General features: G+C 48.6%; 1 protein-coding gene across 5 annotated transcripts in view; it reads right to left on the reverse strand.

Moving 5' to 3' along the window:
* ARHGAP35 (Rho GTPase activating protein 35) overlaps positions 1-25,979 on the reverse strand; it is an 849,836-nt gene that overhangs the window by 304,406 nt on the left and 519,451 nt on the right. For all 5 annotated transcript variants that reach the window (XM_069644573.1, XM_069644572.1, XM_069644575.1 and 2 more), the window contains one exon: positions 11,987-12,131. In XM_069644573.1, the coding sequence (XP_069500674.1) occupies positions 11,987-12,131 (145 nt within the window). The remainder of the gene's footprint in view (positions 1-11,986; positions 12,132-25,979) is intronic.

Genomic DNA, 25,979 nt, shown 5'->3' on the forward strand with positions numbered 1-25,979 from the left:
CCACGTAGCAGCCCTGCATATGTCCAGCAGGGGCACACCAGATAGGAACGCCGTGGTAGCTGCGATCGCTCTGGTGGAATGGGCTCTCGGACGGCCAGGCAGCGGTCGGTTTGCCAACCGGTGACAGTACATGATACAGCCGGAGAGCCATCTGGAAATGGAAGCCTTCGAGAGAGCCTTCCCCTGATTGACAGGTCCAAAGTTCACAAAGAGTTGTGACGTCTTCCGAAAACACTTCGTGCGGTCCACGTAGAACTTCAGCGCTCTAGCCACATCCAGCGAGTGCAAAGTCCTCTCAGCCGGCGACGAAGGCGACGGGAAGAACACAGGCAACACCAAGGGTTCGTTGAGATGGAAGTCCGACGGTACCTTGGGCATGAAGGAGGGGTGCGTCCTGAGCACTACCCTCGTGTCGTGAAAAGTCAAGTACGGGGCCTTGCAGGAAAGGGCCTGGATCTCTCCCACTCGTCGTGCGGAGGTGATGGCCACAAGAAACGCTGTTTTCCACGACAGAAATTTCAACGGAGCTGAGTGCAGAGGCTCGAACGGAGGTCCCATGAGCTTGGTCAGCACCACGTTGAGCTCCCACGCCGGGGCCGGAGCCTTCACCGGCGGGAACGATCTGAACAGTCCCTTCATGAACTCTTTCACCAGACGATGAGACCACAAGGACGTCCGCCCCGTGGTTCTGGTGTATCGGGAGATCGCAGCAAGATGAATCTTGATGAACGCGTGTGCCAGTCCAGCTTTGGCCAGCGTCAGCAGGTACGGCAGTACTTGGGGGGCCGTAATCCGTAGAGGGTCAATCTTCTGTGCGTGGCACCAGACAGAGAACCTCTTCCATTTGTGTCCGTAGCATTTAAGAGTCGAGGACGCCCTGGCCTTTGCAAGAACCTCTCTGCAGTCGGCCGGTATGTCGTATCCTCCAAACTCTAGCGCTGCAGGAGCCAGGCCTGCAAGTTCAGCGATTTCGGGTCGTGGTGGAGGATGGCGCCTCCTTCTCTGGAGAGTAGATCCGCGTCCACCGGCAGCTTGATTGGCGGGGACGCCGACAAGTCCAGAAGGTCCGGGAACCATATCTGCCTCGGCCACGCAGGTGCGACGAGGATCATCCTGCACCGTGACCTCTTGAGCTGGTTGACGAGCCGGATTAGCAGTGGCAAAGGAGGGAACGCGTAGAAGAACAGGCCCTCCCAGGGGAACGAGAAAGCATCGCCCATGCTCCTCGCCTGGGGAAACCTGCTGGCGAACCTCCGGCACTTGGAGTTCGTCGCCGTCGCAAACAGGTCGATCTGGGGTGTGCCCCACCGTCGGAAGAGGCGATCCACTAGATCCTGCCGTAGCTCCCACTCGTGGCACGAGCGCAGCTCCCTGCAGAGTGAGTCGGCGATGATGTTTTTTATCCCTGCCAGATGAAACGGCACCAGAAATATCCTTTGGGCGATGGCCCAATGCCACAGGTCCTGCGCCTCCTTGGACAGTGCTGGGGACCTGGTTCCGCCCTGTTTCCTGATGTAAAACATGGTGGTGGTGTTGTCGGTGAAGATCCTCACCACCTTGCCCTTGAGGGACGGAAGGAAGGACCTGAGGGCCCAAAACACTGCACGGAGCTCCAGGACGTTGATATGTAGGGATTTCTCCGTCGGGAGCCAAAGGCCTCTCGCGTGCAGATTTTCGGTGTGCGCTCCCCACCCTTCCAGGGAGGCATCCGTGGTCACTGTCTCCTGGTGGGCTGGAAGTCCAAGCCCGCCGTCAGATGCGCGCGGGTGCCCCACCACCGGATTGCTCGTCGGAAACTCTCGTCGAGTGTGATCCTTTCCTCGAAGCTGCCCGTCGTTTGGATCCAGCGCGCGTCCAGGAACTCCTGCAACGGGCGCATCCGGAGCCTGCACATGGGAATGAGGTAGATGCAGGAAGACATCATTCCGAGGTGGGACTTGATGGACCTCACCTTGGCCGCGTCGGCCACCAACATCCGCTGCACCTTGCCCAGGATGGTCCTGGTCCTCTCCTGCGACGGGGAGGCCAGAAGGGACACTGTGTTGAGCCTCGCTCCCAGAAACAGAGCGTCTTGCGCGGGTACCAGGTGGGATTTGGCGTAGTTCACGGAGAATCCCAGGTCCGTGAGAAGTTGGACGGTCATTGCTGTGTGAACCACGACGAGCTCCCTCGTCTTGGCTCGGATGAGCCAGTCGTCCAGGTAGGGGTAGACGTGGACCCCCTTGCGGCGCAGCTGCGCCGCCACCGGTGCGAGGCACTTGGTGAATACTGTAGGGGAGGACTGGCCGCGAGGCCCTCCTCACCTGCAGCCTTCTCCCCAGGTGAGGACTATGACTCGGTGGCCGTCCCCTCATGCCACCCGGGCCCAGGTGGAGGAGGGGTCACCCGCCGACGACATTGCCCACACATATCCGTTCCCTGTATATACCCAAATTCAGTTAGACCTAGAAGCCATCTTGTTTAGCAAACATGGCGTGAGTTCAGCACACTGTAACGAGGCCCCCACCTTTGGAGGACCTTTCATGCATCTCTGCCGCCGCAGTAGCCCTGGTAGATCCGCTGCGAGCGCGTTCCCATGAGAAAGTCGGATATGAGCTAACCCGAGATGCTAACACTGTAACATTATTCTCATCCACAATGTAATATCGCACCCTGCATGACCTGGTCCGCGAGGCCGGGGTGACGGGAAAAAAGCTGAAGCATCACTATCTGAAGAAAGTAGAAAATAATTCAAGTATTGGTATTAACGAACTACCTCGGTTTAAACAGATCATGTAAACTGTGAATTAACCATAAAGATGTAACGTTACATGATACCACCCCAGGTCTGGACTAGTGCTGCTACGACCACAGAGAAAGATGTCGACCAAATGTATAGCCTTTACTTACTCATATATGTTTTCTTAATCACCTAAAGCAGCGAGCATCAATTTCTGTAGGCCATAACCTAGAACGACCTCGTGTAACGTTTAATGTACATAAAATAATCACATCATGTAGTAAATATAATGTTAGGTAACGAAAAGGTACTCGGACCGACTGTACTAAAGAAATGTGTAACGAAATGAAAATATATATATGTGTGTTTAAATAACATCAAAATAAGGCGGAACGTTATAAAAAGTTCTGCATTTAAAAGTTAGCAACGCACGAGGAAAAAACCTTTGTGAGTATATGCAAGGCCATTCTCCCTCCCACCCTGCCAAGCCTGCCAGATAAGGAAGCTAAGGCCTGTGCCGCACTCCCTCACCTCCCCCAACCAAGCTGGAGCCGCTCCAGAGAGTCAGAGGCCCCGGTACCGCACCCAAGGCCACAGCCCACCACCTGCGTTATTTACAGCACGGTAATAAACCCACGTTTTGAATCCACTGATCTACCAGCACCCTCTCGTAAAGTCCACAACCCTCCCCCCTAGACCACCCCAAGAACGACCCCCATCACTGGGACAAGACACAGAGACCCATTTATACAATAACTTCTAACGCGACAGACAGGCATGTACCAGTCGGCTCAGGCCCCAAAACTCAGCCCCTCGACCTAAAATACCGGTCAATAGGACACAGGTAAATCTCACCCTAACCGACAATCACCGGACCTCTCAAGAGGTGCATTCCTCATGCGTTGCGTTTATTGTATAAGACAAACTGCCGAGCGATTTATTGATGAACTTAGATGTCGTTTCTTGAATAACTGCAGTGTGCATGGCCTAGGGCAAACGAGTCAGGAGAGGTATTCATCTTTGTCACAGGCTGCCCCAGCATACCAACACCGCTCGGATGACCTCAAGCTGGCCTGCCAGGCCCAACCCAACCCACGAGGCTGACCAGTGACGTCCTCACGCCAAGACCAACCACGCTGCAGCAACACCTATAGTTAGTCGACGCCACCCAATCCCAATTAACTTGTGCCCCCTATAGTGTGTAGGTTCTGATGACGTTTTTTGTATTAGAAATACGCCTGTCTTTGCTATTGTCAGACAGAGCGCTCTCGGAGGTTGCAGAGTTCTTTGCATGCCCTATTCTTTGGATAAACTCCCACTTACGCTCACCCGCACTCTGTCTTGGCCTTATTCCCACTACGGGAGAGTCCCTTATTGTCTCTCATTGCGGGGAGGATCGTGCTGAAATTGGGGGCGCTTCCTTTCAATACCCTGGGTGCCGACCGTAGTCCAAAGGGGAGGGCTTTGAACTGGTAATGACGCCCTTGGACCACAAACCTGAGGAATTTTCGGTGCCCCTTTAGGATGGGAATATGGAAGTAGGCATCCTCCAAATCCAACGACGACAGGAAGTCTCCTTCCTCCAGCTGACCCAGGACGTGCTGGAGGGTGACCATCCGGAACTTCTGCGCCTTGATGAACTTGTTCAGACGTCGCAGGTCCAGGATGGGGCGCCATCCCCCCGTCTTCTTCTTCACGAGGAAGTATCTCGAGTAGACTCCGGAGCCCCGAAGCCTCTTTGGGACGAGTTCGATGGCGCCCTTCCTGAGCATCGCTTTTACCTCCAGGAGAAGTTGAAGGACGTGAAGTTCTTTCCTGGCCACGGGGCGGACGCGCGGGCCCCTTCTCTGGAACTCGAGCGCGTGGCCCCGGGCCAAGGCGTCCAGCACCCAACGGTCGGTGGAGATGGACTCCCACACGCTGACGAAGCTCGCCAGCCGGCCTCCCACCGGGGTGCTTCGGTGGGGGCCCGACCCCACGGCCGGTTCAATCCTGCTTCGACGAGGCTTTGCCGCCTTGACCTCCTTGGCGACGACGGTGGGGTCAGCCAGACTTGCCTCGTCCTCTGTAGGCCTCCTGAGACGACGAGCGGGCCGCTTGACGGTAGGTGGAGAAACCGCCGCCGGAACCTTTGGAGGCGCCCTTGCCTCCGCTGCTCCGAAAGGGCGTCCGTCGTTGTTGCAGAACTCCCAGGGCCCGGGCCGTCTCAGTGTCCGCTTTAATGGCCTGAAGGGAATCGTCCACTGTTTTCCCAAACAGGTTGTTCCCATCGAAGGGCATGTCCAGGACTCTGGTCTGAACGTCTTGACGGAGGTCCGTAGCCTTGAGCCATCCACGCCGCCTAAGGCAAACGCCGTTGCCCAACTGGCGGAACCCAGTGTCGGCGATGTCCGTCGCAACGGTAATGGCGTGGTCCGAAGCCACCTCACCTTCCTGCAGGATCTCCGGGGCCTCTGTCCTCTTGTCGTCCGGCAGGAAGTCCAGCAGGGGAGCCAGTTTGTACCAGAGCTCCCTGTCGTAGCGGGCCACGATAGCCAAGGCGTTGGCCGCTTTAATCGTCGTCGCTGCCGACGAGATGACTCTGCGTCCCATAGCGTCCAATTTCTTTCCCTCACCGTCCGGTGGCCCTCATCCCAAATGTCGTCCAATAGAGGCACTGAGAGGACCGTCTTCCTCTTGGCCTCGCGCCGCTGATAAAGGAAACCTTCCTTCTTCTCCTCAGGAAAAGCTGTTGGAAAAGCTCGGATGCCCTGGTGATCATGGAGTGGAACGATCCAATCTCGTCGGGCGGAGAAGCCCTGGTGGGAGGCGACGACGGTACATCCTCGTCGTATACCTCGTCGTCCGTACCCGTCGCTGCCGTGTCAGTCCCCGTATCATCCCCTCGGGTGGACGGGGAGGAGGGCTGGACGGGGCGCGACGGCTGAAAAGGAGGTGGAGGGTGGATCCTTCTTTTCTTAGTAGGGGGAACACCAGAAGGTCCCGGTTCTGGGTCCCCCGACGGGAGAGGTTCCTCCGTCGGCAACGGTAGTCTCGTCCTTATCTCTGAGCATAAGGACTGTATAGCCAACAAAATGGCTGCCGAGTTGTCTTGCGGTGCTGGCAGAGGGGAATCCGACGGGCGATCAGGGGCCCCGTCGGTACCCTCGACGATGTCGTCGTCACCTGCGTCGGGATCCATCCCGACGGGCCGGTCTTCTTCCACGCCGAGGCCGTGGCTTAAGACCTCGACCAGTTCCTCCTCCGAGGTTGAAGCCGAATCTACGACGACGCCCTGCCCCCCCTTTCTCTTCCCCTCGGGGGATTTCACGGGGGTCCTATCGATGGGCACAAAAGAGGACTCCCTCCGAGGTGGCAGGGAGACTCTGAGCCCCGAGGTCGCCACCACTGGTGTAGCCTGCACAGGCTGAGCCAGGGCCGCCGCGACAGTTTCGATAGAGGGCTTGGCCGGATGGATTAAGGCCTTCACCACCCTAGGTGCGCTCACCGCCTTATCCTTGAGGGGGGGACACCGCCTCGCTCCCCCTCCGCCTTCGAGCTCGACCGGGGCCTCTCCAGGAGCTTCGCCGGGTGCTCGGCCTTCCTCTTACCCGACCCAGAGCGTTGGCTCGTGGTTGATGGTGCCGGGGAGGGTGCGCCCTGCCTGGCGCCCCTAGAGCCCGACCGTTCGGCGCTCCCGGTGCCAGCGGACTCGCGGTGCTTGGCCTTATGTTGGACCCCCGTCGCCGGGGCGTCCTCAAAGGTCTTAGAAGACCGCTCGGATTTCTTCTTCTCGCCGGACGGGCTCTTCCCTTCTAGCCAGTTGGCGAGACGTTGATGGCGGTCCTTCATGGTCCGCTCCAACATGTTGCTGCAAAACGCACAGTCCTTCTCCACGTGCGTCTTGTCCTCATGTAGGCAGTAGAGACAAAAAGAGTGTTCGTCCTCCTTGAAGACGTTCTGCAGCTGGCATCCAGGGCAGAGACCCTGAACAGCTTTCCGGGCGTCGAGCTTCCCTTCTCCTGTGCCATGACCGGGCCTGAGAAACTTCTGGAGTCCTCCAAAAGCGTAGCTCGACGAAATCGTCACCCTTGAGGGGCGCAGACGAATCCGACACGGGTCCCCGTTGATCGGATAGAGAGTCGGTGGAGCTTGAGGCTCTTTTGACCGAAAAAACGAAGTTTTTGAGAAAAAACGTGAAAAAATAGCACTAACGCTCGAGAGCCATAGCACGAGGATCCCAACACATGAATGTGCGGTAAAAATCTGAAGATGGCTGCCAGAGGTGGGGCTTAGGTAGAGGGCAGTCATTGGCTGTGGTCAGTATGACGCAGAGACCAGTGATTGGTTATTACTACGAAAGTAAGATCAGAAACGAAACTGATACTGGTTTTTTCTTTACCGAGGATTCCCAGCCTGACGACGGGGAATATTCATGAGCATGTGAATCCATGCCAGACCCCATGCTGGAGAACTGAACCTACAGTCCTTGAAGGCGATAGTAGCCTGGAACAGGCTGATGCTATACAGAAAGGTTATCCTTCCATCCCCACCTTTGATCATGAAGATCATACCTTTTTTTTTTTTAAAACCACAGATGCAGGAACCTGCAAGATGCTAGAGTCCTGGGCCTCAAACAACAACCGCCTGCTAGACTGGATATGGAGTTCGGAAGAGGAACTGAAAAGCAACCCCACAAAAGTCAAGAACCGCCTACTAGTGTGACTGGATTCGAACATTGGAAGATGCGTTGACTTGGAACTTGATTAATTTTCGCCAAGTCGAAAGGATAATACCCGGACAAAAAAATGCGACAAAACTTCCTCAGAATTCGACTCAACCTAATAAATACACATGAAACCATGGCGCGAAGAAAATAATCTGAAACAAATGTGCTGCTTCTGTAATCGTTTACACAAGGAAGAATCAATAAGACACTTGCGTTTAGCATGCGCCGGAACCAACGAAACACGCAACAGATACTTCGGCCGCTTTAAAAAAACATTTAAGACACTATGACGAAGAGGAATAGTGGAACAGACTTATGAGTGGGGGAAAAACTAGTTGGGTGATAACTGTCAACTTTTTTGAAGAATTGGGCCTAACTAGACCGACCAAGGGCCAAGAAACCCAAGGACCGGCACAACCCTCCGCAAGAAATACATTATAGAGTCTCCAAGATGGATATGACTTGGAAGAAATCGGCAGTCTCAAAATAGACATTCCAAACTTGTAAAAAACGTTTTACTTTGTTTTGCAATTAAATTAAGTATAATTTAAAAAAAAAAATGTGTACACATATAAAAAATGGTAGAGTTTTAGGTGAAACTGTTCCCGCTAGAAATTGCAAAAGATTATTAGAAGGACTAAACATTGTACAAACTTGGGAATTGGAGTGACAGGATCTGTGTAAAATATGGCCTTTGCCTATTTGATTTGTAATAGCGCCACAATTGTCAAAATTTGCAATTTATGTCATAACGGATTTTGGCAAAAAATAACTGTGGGAGGGCCATGCTCAGTGTAAGCACATACCATAAAACTGACGTCATGTCCCTGAAGTCCAACCGGCTGACAGGAAGCAGCGACAGCCACCCCTGACCAATCCAGCTGTTAGAAGCATGTCCAGCCAAAGTCTGCCCCCATAGTATAATCCTGTGAGGTCATCTTCCTTATAAAAAAGTAGAGGCTCAGAGAGACAAAAGGACTTCCTCTCCTGATTTCCAGCTTCAGCATATCCAGACATCCGGACATTACTACTCACCCTGCAAGATTCCAGATTCCACTGCCAGGAAAGGGATAGCTGATCCAGACCCTCCTATCCAGGCAGAAACACCCTTCAGAAGTAAACCCCACAACAATCCCACTAATTCAGGGAGAAGGGGGAAAGGTGGCTGAATCCTCATTGGGATTATCCAGCGCTACCCGTTTGCCCTGTTAACTGCTTTATCCAGCCGATGTGCCGCTGTGCCGTGACCAGACCCTTACTCCGCTGTTCAGATACCCGGATGGCGGTCCAGATTTACATATTCAAGTGCTTATTCTAAGTATCACCCCTTCCATAGCAAAACGTAGGATATCCCATTCTGATACCTTGTCCTTTGTTCAAACCCTATAAATAATCCTGAAAATACATTAGTAACTGTTTAAATTTATCAGAACCCTGTGTGTTTCCTGTTCCTTGATTTCCAAGTGTTAGGGTAATTTTTCCCCATTGCATAAATCCTTAATAATATTTGGAATACACTAATTCCCCCATAAGGAGATGTGCGGCGTGAGGGGGGTTAAGACTGCAGCTTAACCTTTCCCACAGGCAATGTTTCTAATCTTGATAATGTAGTTGCGAAATATAGTTGTAATTTCACTTATTTCATTTCCAAACCGATTTTCCCCGTCAACTTTCATTTTTAAAATCGAATTTCCTTTCCCGTTAAGAATCTCATCCTGTCATTCAGAGTTCCCCTTTCACTTTCTTATTATTCCTATGATGTGCATCAGTCCTTTAGCGTAAAAACCGCATTCCGATTTTGTCTGTTGAACCCGTTTTTCAAGCTGTTTTGACATTTAAACCCGTGAAAATAAGAAAATGCAACTTCTCCACATGTGATTTGGCTGCACTGTGTTTTTCCTTCCCAAATCGATTCTCTGTACGTTATGCCTTTTATTAGGACATTGCTTTGTAGTTTTCTAGTCTTTTTACATCTCTGAAACTGTTACTCATTTCTACCTCATCCATTCAACTGCTGCGCATGTAAAATGACCATTTAGTAATTTCCCGGGCTATTTGGCTCCGTATTCAGGGGAGCTTAAATCAGTTGTTTGCCTCCTATTCAGTGGGGGGCAAATCGGATTTTAGTTCCGACTGTTGCATAGCGTACCTGACTCCTTGCTACATTTCCCCATCCACGCAAAGTTTGATTAATAGGGTTTTGAGGGAGCGTTGCAGGGGGGATGATTAACTGTGACACCATTTAAAAATCCACTCAAAAGTTAATTTTGCTTCCTTTCAATTGTGTAGTGTTTATCTTACATGAAAAGGTCTAAGTGCATTCCATCAATTTACCCTGTAATTATCACCCCACTGACGATTGCTGCCCAATATTAAAATTGTGTGATTTGATTTGGATTTTAAAATAAATTATTGTATTACCACCCACCTGCCTGGTTCATGGTCCATTGTGGCCGGGGTATTTGTAAAAAGGGGGTGTGGGATGGGTTGGGTGCCATCTCAATCTGAATTCTTAGTAAATTAAGTGAAAAAGAGGCCAGTATCAAGAGTCCTGGTCTGGTGTGTGACGCCCCATTACAATTCTTAGCATAACAAATACATTAAAAAAATAAAATGTTATTCAGATTCCAATGAGTTGCTTTGCGACCTCTTTCCTCCGGTCAGGACATCAAGTCCATTGGGTTTTTATGCTTTGTATTGACTATTGAAGGACTTTATGAATAATATCGTACCAGGTTTAAAAGAATAGGGTCTTAAAAAGGCTGTTTGACGGTGACAAGCGATACTATGCCTTAACTTGCACTATAGAGTTGCCCAGCTCCAGTGAGTCAAATATCTAATTTCCACATTCTGTCAATGTGAGTCCATTTTTTATCAGATAACTTTCTTCTGGATCATTAGAGCCGCACACCTTTATCTTGTATGACTCTTTAAGGTCTTTATTTTTGATTCCTTGCATCACTTCCTAAAAAACAAATGCATGTACATTGCTGTGCAGGCCTTGCAAATGTGTAAAAATCCCATTAGACCTGCAGGGTGCATTCCTTAGTTTACATACTCCACATAAGAGAACTGCATTTTCCCCACAGTGACGGGTGACAAAATATTTACCAATGGTAACTGTAAAATGGAGCATGTCACCATAAGCACACTTTAGATTTGGTGCAATGCTGCCACCCAAAAGGCCAGCTATGCACACTAAACATTTTATTTGCCAGCTGCAGCAAACTAAGTTGGTGTGCAGTAAATGTCAAGAAAAAGTTTCAAACATCCCCATACGTGCCAGCAAGGTCGAATACCATGCATGTGGTACTCGCCCTTCATAAAAGCTACTCGTCAATGCGAGCGGGCTAGTAGATTTTGCAAGCGCCGCTGTGGCTGAGGAAACATTGTGTGCACCCTTGAAAGTTATAGCACCAATCGAATGCAAAGAACCTAGCTACAGATACTGTTTTTCCACTGTTACCTCGGGAATTCCGTTTGCCGGAAGGTTCATGGCAACAGTGATACAAACTGTCTGCTCTTTTAAAAAATAAAGATCAGGTTTTTACAGATCACCCAATGTCAGATTCTTAGCTTTGTAATAGCTGCTATTCTCTGAAAGAATGACAACAAGAACGTGACAGGGCTGTGGGTGACTAGAAGGGTGGGAATATCATGAATTCATGCAGCAAGATGGGCGTGTAGATAGTTCTACAGGACAAGTAGATTTCTTATACATTGTATCCCTTGGACATTTGTATTTTTAACGTCCACACCCCAAAACATTTTTTATATCAACTTGCAATTCGAAAGTGACGGCAATGAGGACTATACCCACCATCAATCCACGATTTGACCAAAAAAAATAAAAAATAGGTTCTTTATAAGTGGGGATATAAAAAAAAGGAAAATCAGCTAATAGACTTGTATAATACAAAAGCAGCACAAAGAAACTGCACTTTCAACTTCCCAGAAGTAAATAGATTGCTTAAAGGAGTACTTGTGTTCAGGCTCAGAATCTCGCCTCATGTTGTGCAGGATTCTCTCGGAGGCCACCTCAAGAGTGTGTAGGTGGGCAATAGTAAAGAAACTGAATCCCTTCAATTGGACGCCATGTTGATCAAAATGCCTTGCAATCTGATAACTTACGTCTATTTTTAATAGATCTGATGTACTGTAGGATGTTTAGTTTTCATTGACAATCCCATTTTGTCTGGGATTTCAAAGGCTAATTAAGGGAAATGTACAAAGGCTGCAAAGCTGTGGAAGATCCAATGCTGGGCAATTAGGTCTAAACAGCAACTACGGAGGCATCAATTGGCAAGAATGTGTGCCTATGACAAAGCACACACCAACATTACAGCCTGTTAAGATGCAGTCTGACAAAGAAAGCGTATCACAGATGCAACTGAGAATTGCTGTGAACTCAAAAACCAGAAGAGCCGTAACTGAAAGGCCATACATGCATTTCTGAGATAACAAATGAGTAAAGGGATAATAAACGTAATGGAGAGACAGTACAAAATAAAAAAAACACATTTAATTGACATTGCTCGTGCAGCGATAAAAGCTCTTACCTGTGGTTTCGATGTAGTCTATGCATTTTTCAATGAAAAGTGGAATAGGCCTGTCTGGAGACACAACACTGGACAAAGGCACTCCAAAATAGTTACTCTCCCACATTGTTTTGGTGATAGATGGCCGAGGTTTCGGCTTGTTTCTCTGCAAAAATAATGACAGCAAGTGAGATGTATGCAAAATACTTAAATTGATCACTGCAATTATTAATTACTCTGAACAGACGCCACCATACGGCTAACATTTTCCTTTCACTGTGATTCAACACTCAGCATCTTTCACTATGCAGCCCTTACCCACTCCAACTAAAAAGCACATCGAGTTTCTCTTTGGAGTCGCCAGACCTCAATTCCCCATCAAACTTTTTCTGACCACAGAATTTACTTGATTTTACACTACAGCATGTTGCTTCTCTGCTTAAGCACCGAATATTTTATATATATTTTTTATATTTTCTGTATACAATCATTTTGTCATTAAAAGTGGTTTATTTTACATAAATATAATGAACTTTTCATCTACACAAAAAAATGGACCACTGCTACACGTCGAATCATAAAACATTAACTGTGCGGGGGAGTGGCTGGGAGCCAAGATGGCTGGAGAGGCTCTCTAGGAGCTTGCGGCTCGTGCCACGCAACCGCTGATGAATCTCTGGTGAAACAGCGTTCCAAAGGTTGCAAAAGGGCTCTACCGGTCTCCCTGATGCAGGTGCACAACCAGGTGCACTCTCATCCCTCTGCCGCTCTGGGTCCCCAATGCAACTGAAGTGGGATAACCCTGCCAAGCAACAGGAACATGGCGGACCACTGCAGCCCAGGATCGCAGCGGACCCTAACCCGCCTGCAGTAAGACTCCTTGCAGGGGAGCGGGCCTGCCACCTCAAAGCAGCTTCCCTGCTGATTCCAGCACAGCAGGCCCAACGATGAGGGGCACGGTTGTGCGGTGGGCATCCTGGACGGTGGCCCGACCAACGGCTCGCCAGAGTTGAGAAGGCAGCCCCTTCCCCCAGAGCCCGAAGAGGGGACAGACGCCCGCAGGCCCAGCTAGAACCACTGGCTCCTCTGCTGGTCCTCCCGCAGCACCCATCTGGCCCGCTCAGGCCGCTAGAGAAGGCTGCGTTAACAGAAAACTGCAGCTACCATAATCCGATACGGAGATGAGACGGAAGGACCGATCCGCAGAAATATAAGCAGCAGAGGAGGTCCACAGCAACAGGCTAACGTCACTTGCCGGGCCGAGGCTTTGGTGTGCGGGGAGGAGAGCCTGCGAGCCCCTGTGACGGCGCTGCCACAGTAGACCAACCTTGGACCAGTGAGTGCTGCTGAGTGGCCATTCTACAGCATCCCGCTGCCCGACACCACCCGGCTCCCACTGCTGCCCCCCGACTCTGCACCCCCCCCCCCGCTACGCCCATCGCGGAGCAGAATAAATTACCGGGCTGGGCCTTGCCCCGTGAGAGTGACCATATCCCGGGAAAAGAGGGCACCCTACGACCGGAGGACATAATATGCCCGCACATAACTGGGGTCCCTTATCCTCCCCTCGTTGGACCCACAGTGCCCGGAGCGACCATCACAGATCAGGGACTAACCCTAGCCCAACATACCAGCACACAGCCATGAGCGCCTCGGCACGACCCAACAAACCACAGGCACCAATTCCTCTGCGCAACCTGCAAAGTAGGATAGAAAAATCAAAGCGGACCGGATCGCAGCAGTAGGGACTAATCTCAAATCCTTACCCAATACTACGCGGCTCTCCGCGAGGCTCCAGTGTTAGCTCAGACCACATCTTGCACAAGGCCGACTTTCTCTCACTCTGCAAGGTGGGGTCTCACCCTGGCACCCTGCACCACTGAAGGAGGAACCCTAAGAGCATCCACAGCCAAGCCCTAGGGGCTGGGACAGCTCTGGACGTTACAGGACTAACCATTGGAAACTCCAACCTCACACCTTCAGGGCACACCCCTTCAGCATTGGTCCTTCTATAAACACCAGCAAAAGCAAACCCTCCCCCGAGGCACCACAAGAGCACTCGCCTTGCCCAGCATGGCCAAGGCACTTAAAGCCACAAAACAGACAGACATCTCTGCACTGCTGGCAACCCTGAGCACAGACAAGCCCAAAAGAGGGGACCGCCCTGAGGCAATGGCTGCAAGCACACACGCAGAGGTGGACCTTGCACCCATGGCACAGACAGTGACCAAATCTGATCTACAGGGGCTGCTACAGGCCCTCACAAAAGAATACCAGAAGGGCACAGAGGAGGTCATGAAAAAGATCAGTCTTGGACAAACAGATGGGGGAAGTGGAGGCAAGAACCGAGGAAATTGAGTCAACCCTGTGCGAGCACAGCCATGAGATCTGGGAAGGCTCGAACAGGATCACAGCACTCGAGGCCAGATGTGAAGCCCTTGAGCTGAGGCAGGAAGATGCCGAAAATCGATCCCGTCGCAACATCCGCCTGAGAGTGATTCCGAGGGCCGTCTCGGTCGCAGATCTGGGCCCATATGTCAATGACCTGTTTCGCTTCATTCTGACCCTCCCAGACGAGGCCCCACTGGAATTGGACAGAGTGCACCGAACAAGATCCAGAGCAAATACAGCCAACCCGCCCAACGTTCTAGCCAGAGTTCACTTCTATAAAGTTGGGCAAATCATGTGGGAAGCCAGGGATTCACCCCGCATTCTCTCCAGGGACGCCAATCCCTGTACCAGGACCTGGCAACCATCACACTCGCGAAAAGGAAGGCCCTATGACTCATCGCGGATTGGCTCAGGAAGAAGAAAACTATAACTGGGCATTTCCTACGGCCCTGGCCTTCACCTGGGAGTGAAAGCCCCGCCTCATCCACACTCTACAGGAGGGTGAGATGCTCTTAAATCCGGCATCAGAAGATGAGGATCCCGACCAGGACACATCCGCCCGGCCAGCTCAAGCAAGGAATCCTGACCCCCCACTGGACCCAAATAGAAAGACGCTGAAGGCTTCGTGGACCGCCACCCAAGAGCAAGCCGAACGGCTAGAACTGAGCGCACCTCCTGCAGAAGGGCCCAAGTTATGAGCGCCAAGTAGAAGCCCACGATACAGACCACACCCCATGATAGAGCAGATCATGCAACCTTGGGAGCTGCAAGCCGGGGTACCGAACGTCGGAACCCCGCTGTTTCACTAAACATTAGTTGAGGCACCGTTGCCTCCAAGTTAGTTGGTTGGTTGCGTTGGCCCCACTGGAAACCCCATTGGCCGAAGGCTGGTCCTAAAGAGTTGGACAGTTTTGGGGGTTTGGGTGGCGGGGGGGAAGAACTAGGGCGGGGGATCATGAACAGGAACTCTGCAATCAACATGCGGTCCGGCTTACCGGAGGCGTATCAGCAGAGGCAATCTAAGGAACACATTTGCAACGCCACCCCGGAGTATGGAGACCACTAAAGAGCTCACCATGGTAACTTGGAATGTGCAGGGGCTGAACTCGCCCAGAAAACAAAGTCCGTGGAACATAGACTGGCTCATCTGGAAGCAGACATGTGCCTACAAGAAAACACACCTCTTGCAATCGGACAAGAAGAGTAAACTTCCAACAATATCCTAAAAAAACCCGTCCCATCGGGCCAGAAAAAAAGGGGGTTACCATTTTCCTCAGCCGTGTGGTAACACTAATCACGATCAAACGAGACCCGGCGGGGAGATACCTGCTGCTCAAGGGGCTCCTGATAGACCTCCCAATCAACATAGCAGTGATATATGCCGTGAACCTCTCACAAGAACGCTTTCTCAGCAACATCCTCCCCACGCTCACCTCCTTCGCTGAAGGGCGCTTGCTAATCGGAGGAGACTTCAATCTCACCCCAGACCCCAATATTGATATAACTCTTCCACCCTCCAGGGAGGACTTTTCCCGGGCGCTGGGAATGGCAGAGTTTCTGAGGAGCACAGGCACCATTGACACCTGGAGATTAGCTCACTGTGGAGATCGGGACTACACATTCTACGCCCATGTCCACAGAGGCTACTCGAGGATAGACCTTCTGCTGGTGACCAGCGTGCATTTCCCCTGCATCAAAGACATACAAATCGGCCGCAATGTTATATCCGACCATGCCTCAGAGTTAAAGGCCTCCCAGCACCCCCCAGAGAGGTCCTGGAAGCTCCAGCACTATGCCCTAGCAGACAAAGCATTCAGCAGCGAGCTACAGGACTCCCTTTCAAACTACTTGACTGAGAACTTAGCTAAAGGCACCTCCAAAGCCATGTTCTGGGATGCAATGAAGCCAGTCAGAGGTGTAGCTATCAACTGCACAGCGGCACATAAGAGGAGGCACCAACTCCAACTCTCCAAGCTAAAGGTGGGGGAATTAGAAGCACAATTCAAAAAACACCAATCCGTGCAATTAGGCAGAGAACTCAAAAAAGCGAAGGTGAAGCTCGAAATGCACTTGGCAGACGGGACGGCCCGGGCCTTAGCCTACACAAAAGAATATTACTATGTAAACAGCAACAAGGCCAACCGTTTGCTGGTGCACAAACTAAAGAAGCTACATTCCCAGAACAAGATAACACTTAAAGACCAAAGCGGCAAGCCATGGTGCACAGAAGCAGAGAAACTGGCAATCATCACTGAGCACCACAAGGGGATCATGTCCGGCTCTGCCACGAGCAAGGAGGCACAAGACCAATACCTGCGATCAGCCCAACGGGAGCCCCCGTTCACACAGCTTGACGCCTTAGAACCCCATCACCACTAAAGAGGTGTCAGACACAATTCGGTCCCTAAAGAACACAGCCCTGCACCAGATGGATTAACTGCTCAGTTCTATAAAAAAGTTCTCCCACATCCTGGCCCCCCACCGCCTTGCGTCGCTGTACAACTCCTCCTTGGACTCCGGCTCCGTCACCCACTCAATGGAGGATTCCCTGACAGTGCTGATCTTGAAACCAGGGAAAAATCCAGAGCTCTGTTCCTCGTACAGACAGATTACGCTACTGAACAATGACGCCAAAGTCTTCTCCAAAATCCTGTCATGCAGACTAGCGAAACACCTCCCAGAATTGATCCACCCAGGCCCGACAGGGTTCATCCCAGGCCGCAGTCCCTTCAACACCAGGCGTACCCTAAACCTCATTGAATCCGCAGGCAGGACGGGGGAGCAGATGGCAGTCCTGTCACTAGACACGCATAAAGCATTCGATATGTTGGACATAGATGAAACCTTAACACCTAGTCATCAGCCCAAGGTTCCGGAAATGGACCCTGGCCAACTATCAGCACCAATCCACAGCGCTGAGGATAAACGGCAACAAATTTTCCAGATTCCCAGAGGCACACGACAGGACTGTCCTCTATCCCCGCTCATTTTTGCACTGTCCATTGAGCCGTCCGCCTGTAGAATCCGCCAAAACCCCTCAATAAGCGGGCTAACGGTGAAGGGGGAAGCTTACAAAATAGCTCTGTACGCAGAGGATGTCCTACTGACCTTTACGAAGCACAAATCCTCCCTGGAGGCCTTATGGAGCGAACTGGCCAGCTTCGGAGGTTCTCTGTCAATCTCGGAAAATCTACGGCCCTTGGGATTAACACATCAGGAGCCATGGTAGAGACACTAGCCGCTAGCCACCCCATCCAGAAGGTCAGCTCACACTTAAACTACTTGGGGGTTCAGATTCCACGCAGAATAGAGAATGTGTACAAGTTAAACAAGGAGCTGCAGTCATACCTGTTAAGATGGCAAAAGCAAGAAGTGTCATGGCTGGGAAAGATAACAGCAGTAAAAATGAACTTGGTGACAAGATTGCTCTACCACTGCCAGGCCCTCCCAATCTCCACCCCCAGGAAGGACCGGCAGAAGCTCCAAACAAACATCATGAAGTTCATCTGGGGGGTGGCGGGGGGGGGGGGAGCCGTGAATATCCAGAAGAGTAATGCTGCGGAGCAAGGGAACAGGAGGCATGGGGGCTCCAGAGGTGAACAGGTACTGCCTGGTGGCCCAGCTTTCGCTGGCCATCACCTGGAAACTAACTACCAACAGACCTTGCTGGATGAAGCTGGAGGAGGACTGGTGCCGAGGACCCCTAGAAGCCCTCCCGCACATTAGACCCATCAATCCCCCCTCCCCAAAGCGGGACCTTTAACCGCGACCAAGAACACTGCGGAAAGCTGGAGGATGGCAGCCAGGCGATGGAACTGCAGGAGCACGATAGGCCCCCTGTCCCTGATCTGGGATAACTCGGACTTCACCCACGGAATGGCACCCAATAATTTCGACAGCTGGAAGGTGGGAGGGCTGAAACATGTGGGGGACTTCTATGCGGAGGGAACCCCACTAACATTCGAAGAATGCAAGGGAATATTTGGGGTGCCAGAAACGGAAAGATTTCGCTACGCGCAGATTCGACATTGGCTCTCACACGAGTCAATGAAATCACAGGGCAGTAGAAAACTAACGGCTCTGGAACGAACGCTCACAACACTTCAACCCAGGGGGAAAATATCAGCCTTGTATGGACTACTGGACAGAGGAGACCCCAACAGAAAGGAGGCCTACATAGAAAAGTGGGAAAGGGACATTGGCAGAGCAATTGAGACGGAAGAATAGGGGCATAGCTGGATCAGAGTACAGAAGAGGTCGAAATGCGTTACTAATAAGGAAGGTGCAATCAAAACTTGCTACAGGTGGTACTTAACCCCAGAGACCCTGAACAAGATCTCCCCGCTGTGTTGGACAGGCTGTGCAGGTACAGGCACATTGTTCCACTTGCTATGGACATGCCCGAGGTCCACGAAACACTGGAAAGAGATTCTGCACCTCATTAAGCAGATCACAGGCCTGACGATTCCGTTGGAACCAGGAACAGTCCTACTAGGTAGCACAGGTGACGGCCAATTCCCGCTGACCGGCAATCTGGCAAATCTATGCACTCAACTTCTCACAGCAGCAAAGATAGCAAGACTATGGAAAAACCCAGGGGGCCCTGCAGAGAGCCAAATGCGGGGACATCGCAGTGGCAGAAAAAATAACCACTGTCCATCTGGGAAATAGGAACAAGTTCTTTGACACTTGGGCCCCTTTATAGATTACACGGAGCAGTTCCCCGGAATGGCAAGGAAACCACCGCCCCTCCGCTGGCTATCTAAATATGACTAGTAAAATCCAAACCTCGGCATGAGGCCTACATCAAACTCACCCCCCCGGGCACTGGTAGCACAGGAGCAGTGGCGTGCAATGCGCATCCCCCGGTGCGCTTCCACCTCAGACAATGATTAGCCAGGCCTCCCTGCGGAAGGCAACAGTCCAAAACAGAACCCCCATGACCTACAGCACCCCCGCCTGCCCTGCCCCCCCCTGTTCCCACTGTCCCCCCTATCCCCACTTGGTTACGTTTTGGATTTGTTGTGTTTCATCTCTGTATGAATCGTCCGATAATCAAACTTATGCTCTTGAGATGGCGGTTTACTGTTAAAATCAAATAAGAGGATGGGTTGAGAAAATAAAAAAAAAAACATTAACTGTGCGGCTATTAGTCTGAATAAGTTTAGTCAAATCCACAGTCGATGTAGCTCCCCCACAGAGGCTTCAAACGGTCCTCTTGATCACAACCACGTTCATCCTCCACAGAGTGGCAGACTTCGATACCTCCACCAGCCACCACTCAATCTGTAGATTCTTACTTTATTTCCAGCATTCTTAGGTCATTTTTCCCAGCACTGATTTTTTTTGGCCCAGATTTTTTGTTTTTGTAATCTTATTAAGATGTGGTATCCGATAAAGAGTATCATTCCATGCATCTTTTGGCCCGTTACACCTGGACTCTGCCAAAAACGTCTTCCAAACGTGACAACAAAATAAACGTATAGCAATTAATGCAGTGTATTGTCCTGGAATAATCTAAATCGTTCAAAATATTTGACAATAGGGATAGCGATTATGCAAATACTGCATTCATTTCATTGTCGGTGTATCTGAATGTTATACATGTTTTGTAGTAACACATTAAGTCTCCAATTTACACATTTTCACTATGTGTTGCGAGCATCACCAAGTAGTGCCAAATAAGACTGTCAAATGCTAAGCAAATTGGGGTGCAATGAGAGTTGCAAGGCTAGAAGATGTGATTGAGAGACATTAGGTGTAGGTTTCAAATATATATATGCAAAGACAGATGGTATTGTGGTTTTGTTTTTGCTAGTAGCAGCAGTGTCAGGCGTTGTTGTCCTTCACTGAAGCCCAATTTCCAGTGGAGCGTCTACAAAACCATTAAGCACCCTTCCAGTAAGCTGTGCTATATTATGGAACATAAACTGAACATTCCATTAACATTCCAAGAAGTAGTCAACAACCCTGCAAAGCATAAGAAAATAAAATGACTTGAGAAATCTTAATGTGGGCGTGATGTTGCTTCAACACATGAACCAGCTTATCGCACTTCGCACCTAACCAGGACATCCACTATTCTTCAAACTCTATATTCGACTGTTAACATGATCCTGATAAGCCTTCCACAGGGGTAATTGGAACCACAACGACCTATCCAATAATACCATATAGCATTGCCTTGACAAAGACCCAGGAGGAGTGCTGGCTCCAGAAATAAAAAATATTGAATTGAAAAAAAAGTGTGAGGTATTTGACAGAATTTAGACAATCTAGTCAGGTGTATTTAGTTACCGAGAGCATGTCAAAAGGGTCTTCTTTTCTTGGACTTTGGAAGCCTATACTTGGGATGGAAGGACACCGCCTCTACTGAACCCCCTACACAAGCAGCAAGGTATACCTATTGGCTTGCTGATCAGCACAGAGGTCCCTACATTCTAGGGCCCCAAACCTTGCTCCAACACACACTGGTCTGAAGAACCTAGAACAAAGGAGCTTGATCAGGGAGCAGACCACAAGCGTGTAATACTCACCACCAATACTGAAAAGGCCCAATGATTCTTTTTAGGTGTCAGTTTATTAAATATAAATGAAACAAATAAGATGCATTGTGCATTGCTTTTCATCCCTATAATGTTAATGTCAAATACAACATTTTCCCCAGCAAATGTTTGATGTGAACAGTGTATTTGGGCGGCTATGCTACACAAATGACGAATATCCTATTCTAATGGTCTGTGATAAAAATGGTAAGTCGATGCAGTATATATATATTATGCACACAGTTAAATTTGTTGATAATAGATTTCTTATATATAGCGTATTGATCTAAAGTGCTTTACATAGGACATATTTACTTAAAGTACTATTCTTACCCAATCGAAATTGGTACTCATTTATCAACCTCGGAAGGATAAAAGGCTGAGGTGGCCTTGCCGGGATTTGACCTGTGACCTGCAGATCAAACAGATCATAGCAGCGAGCGTTTGACCCACAGAGCCATCTTACCAGCACAAATAAAGGCATACATTAAATTATAAGAACCATAGTTTTCAACGTGCATGTCACTTAAGAGTTGGTACAGCTGAAATAATGTAAATCTGGGTTGTGCTTATTAGAGTACCATTTTCATGGCAGTCGTGTTCCGGAGGTCACCATTGTGGTAAGATAGACATACCATTAATCAGTAACTGATCCCTTAGCTACACTGAACAGACACTGTTATGGGCATTCAGAGGATATCTTCGCCAATAATTAAAAAAAACTATTAATTCAAGCCAGTACATTCCAAAATCAGGGTTTTAATAGCAATTTATAATTTGACAGAGGTGGGGTCACAAGTCAGAGGCTTGCTCCTTTAGTAAGGCTTTTCAAAAGATGAGCTCTTCCTTTGACCTGAGGCAGAAAAATATCAGTCATCTATTGTGTCTGCTTCAAGCTTTGCATTTGGCGGAAGGAGCCCTCCCTCTGAAAAATTATTTCCATAAACTACCCAAACAATACAAGACAGCTACTACCGCAGCAAAATCCAACTCCTTTAATTCAAGAATTCCTCCAAAACCAAAGTAATATTTGCCATACACAGGGAATTAGAATCCCACACTTCACCACCCGCCACCATCACCAAAGACGCATCATGGTGCTCGGATATCCAAGCTGCTCTCTTAGGAAAGAAAATCGACACTAAATCAAAATATACTCCCAGCAAGCGTGGGATATATTGACCCACTCAATAGCATTGCCTCACATCACTAAGTTGCATTTGCGCAAGAAACAGCAAACTCGCTGCGCTGGATCCTGTGCGCACCAGGCCCTCAAAACTGTGTTTTGGCAGCAACAAAAATAAAATGGCTGCACCATCCTGCCTAGCACACTTCAGGCAAAATGGAACAAGGCGACACACTGAAAAAGTATGCTAGTGTGTTCTGAAACATATATGGAATCAAGTGGAAAGGCAGCACTGCTTTACTGCAGAAGCCAAAAATCCCCTTCAAAATGAAACATTTTCACCCTTTAAAAATTCTGCTTTGATGCCAATTCCATCCGTTCCATTTTGAAACCACAGAGTAAAAAGGCCCGGTCATGCCCAGGATATTTCACTGTGCTTGACCAAAACCAGGCATAATTCCTGAGTGACAGGCCCAGTCAAACCAGCTCTGAGAGAAATCAATAAGCAACTTCACTCTCACTGGCACAGGAACACGCGTTTATTTATTTCTAAATGTATCCAGGCTCAGCAGTTCAAAGAGACCAACTCTCTGAGCCAGGTTAGTGGCAAATGTACCTACGCTTTAGATAAAACTCCTGCATTCAAGGAAATGGCTACAGCTGCAAAGACAGCGTGGGCATCTGAGGGCGCTGCAAAACCGAATTTAAAGAAATAAATGCCAGCAGTAGAAAATACTGACTGAAGAAAAAATTGGCCTGTTTAAAAATACATTTTGAATGAAAGCCTGCTCACTTAGCAATGTAAAGGATTAATGTTAGTGGTGATCATACACACATAGGCTATCTTCTTTCAAAGGTTTTTTTTTAATTCAGGACCCAAAATAAGAAATTAAAGAGCTTAAAAAACATGGGCTGGATTTGCAAGCTCTCAGAAAAACCAGTCATTCCAGTTGCCAGCCATGAAACTTCCCCAAGGAAGGGAGATACACCATAAATCCAGGACACGTATGTGAAAATTGCCAGCTTGAAAAACTTTGAATGGGCTAGGACAAAGAAAGTTCACATGCTCGTCAGACATTTGTCTGTGCTCCAGGCTGGGACAATAGAAGTCCTGGGACACTAACCTGTCAAGTGTAAAGGGCAATAAAACCTTCAATTAAGATGAGAAACCCCTACCTTGCCTTGAAAGGAAATGACAGTTGGTTGCAGTGGGAGGAAGGATCTAGTGACAATGGACTGCCTTTTGGTCACAAAGACTATTTTAAAAAGAAACTTTAAAGAATTTATCTCTGCAGCGAGAATTAGTAAAAATGTAAAAAGTTTGCAGTTTCAAATCTAATTTTGTGGCCTTTCTTTTAAAACTTGGTAGACCTCATTGCCGCATGGGGAACAGAAGTTACAAAATATGACAGATTCCAAGGAAAGTATTAATGTTGCAAACAACATTTTGTACATAAATCCCTGGGTATAATTTGCATCTTTGTATCAAATTGTGCAATTTTAGGCCAAATCTTTCATGTTGAAAATTACCAAAATATATTCGAAGCGCGAAACTAGGTTGCACAGACTGGAGGATTGGACTGATCTTTGCTGCACATAATATGTAACCTGTGTGTATAATTTGCCAAGAGATTGCAAGTGAGTAAATGTATGTTTTTGGCAAAATCGGATTTTCAGTAAAGTAAATGTGGGAGTTTCTGGACATTGTAAAACTCACCTCATAAACCCGACATCATTCTCTGGCAAATCCAACCAGTTGAGAGACTAGTACCCCTCCCCAATCCAAGTAGTTTAGGGGTGTGCGTAGTTAACCCTGCCCAGCCTATACTTTCTCTAGTGTAGAGTAAAACTTATCAAAACTGATTTCCTTTCCTTTTTCACTGCTCCATTTTGCTCAAAACACACCTTTCTAGATCTTGCATAACTCAATTTACCAGCTAGAGGCCCAATTTCACTTCCATATTGTACCTATGATCTATAGCTACACCCCAACACAAAAACTGCATTGCGATTTACAATCTTTCACCCGTTTTTATTAAAAACCATTTTGGTAATTTCAGGCGAAAATTGCAGAGCTTGCAAAATTCCCAACGTGTTTTGCTGCAACATGTTTTAAAACTTGCCACTCATTTTCAGACTGTATGCTCTTGCTGATCCATTGCTTGTGATTGTTTGCACCTTTACATTGTTGCTTTAGTGAAGAACTGCATGTTTCAAAATTTTTGCAAACATTCATCATTTTATTCATCCATTTGCGAGTGTCATTTTTAGCATTGCTAGGGTATAAAATCAGTTTTTCTCTCGTTTGAGCAGGGAAGGTCCGATTTCAATTCTGTTTTCCATTTGTCATTCCTTATTACCTGCTGTTTCTTCATATCCACAAATAATCAATTGTAAATGGACTGAGAGAAAATTGCAGGGGGAAATTCTAACTCAAGTGCTATCGTACCTAAAACCAAAAAGTGTTCCTATTCCCTGGTGTTTTGTAGATATGTCAATAGAAGACCAACTAAGTGCATTGCCTACATTCCTACTGTTCGTATCACCCCATTGGTGATTGCTGCTCCATATCAAAAATTGTATGATTTTTAAATTTTCAAATAAATATTACATTTCAACCACCAGCCTTGTTCATGGTCCATTGTGACCCAGGGTATTTGAAAAGGGGGTGTGATATGAGTGGTGTACCATCTCAATATTGAATCTAACATAAAAACATAAGCATTTCAGTCCCATGCTGCATACTAGGCCGAGACGAAGGTGTGTGTCGCCTGATTGAAATCTTTGACAAATTTGGGGGTTCGATTCCGGGATCGAGTTTGGTTGCCACCCGTGAAAGTCTAACACAGCAGACTAGCCTGCAGGTTAGTAATACTTTGTGTGGTGCAAATATAGTTACACTGTACAAGCCCCCCCCAAAAAACAAATACTCTAAGCACCAGGCCGATCTATAAAAGTAAAATTAAATCAACCCCGAAATAATGAATAAAGAAAGATCATTTCGAAATTGGCTGTTCCAGTAGAGATCAATATGGCTAGGGAGCAGCTTCTGCACAAGCTTTGTCAGAGGTGAGTGGCCAGAACAGGATGAAAAAGTCTGGATACAAGAAATAACCCAACAGGTCACCGCCATGGACCTGGATACATGGCAGTACGGTGGCCTATTACACCAAGCTCTGAGTGAGCAATATATGACCCCAAAAATTAAAGAGGAGCAAAGCAAAATTGCCAGAATCACATCCTACCTGCATCTCCACACAGGAGTGATGCGGGAAAGGCAGGAGGAAAATGAAATGTTAATGCATAATCAATCTGCACGGTTAAATAAAATCCAGATTGATTTAAGTTTAGCGGACAACCTTGTAGCAACCAACTCCAACTCTATTCCTCCCCCCAACCCCTTCCAAACTTTTCAACTTCAGAGACGTTCCGAAAGTGAAGTCTCAAAACTGATCCAGAGCCTGAAACACTCTAAATGTAAAGGCGATATATGCTCAGCATCCCTCAAAGAATGTGCTGACGTGCTAACCCCAATCATTAACGCCTTGTTCACCAACAGTACTGTTCCTCCCCCTCCTGAAAAAAACTTCACTTGACCCAACCATTCCATCCAACTACCAGCCAATCTCAACAATCCCCTTCCTACTTAAAACTCTAGACCGCACAGCCTACCTGCAGGTTCAGCAATTCTTGGACAATAAAATACTAGGGATACGCCAATCCGGTTTCCTCCCAGGACATGGAACCGGATCTGCCCTTCTAGACCTCAAGAATTAGCCTGACGAGATCAAGGATAAAGGAAATTGCACCCTGCTCCTCCTCCTAGACCTATCCCGCAGCGTTCAAATTAGTCAACCATCAAATCCTACCTATGTCAACATCTCACCACCCATGCCATCTTTTCTCCACCTGCCGTTGCCTGGATTGCATCCTTCTTCGAAGACAGAGTCAT

This window comes from Ambystoma mexicanum, chromosome 2p, assembly GCF_040938575.1.
Source record: "Ambystoma mexicanum isolate Mex_15411 chromosome 2p, UKY_AmexF1_1, whole genome shotgun sequence".
Lineage (NCBI taxonomy): Eukaryota > Metazoa > Chordata > Amphibia > Caudata > Ambystomatidae > Ambystoma > Ambystoma mexicanum.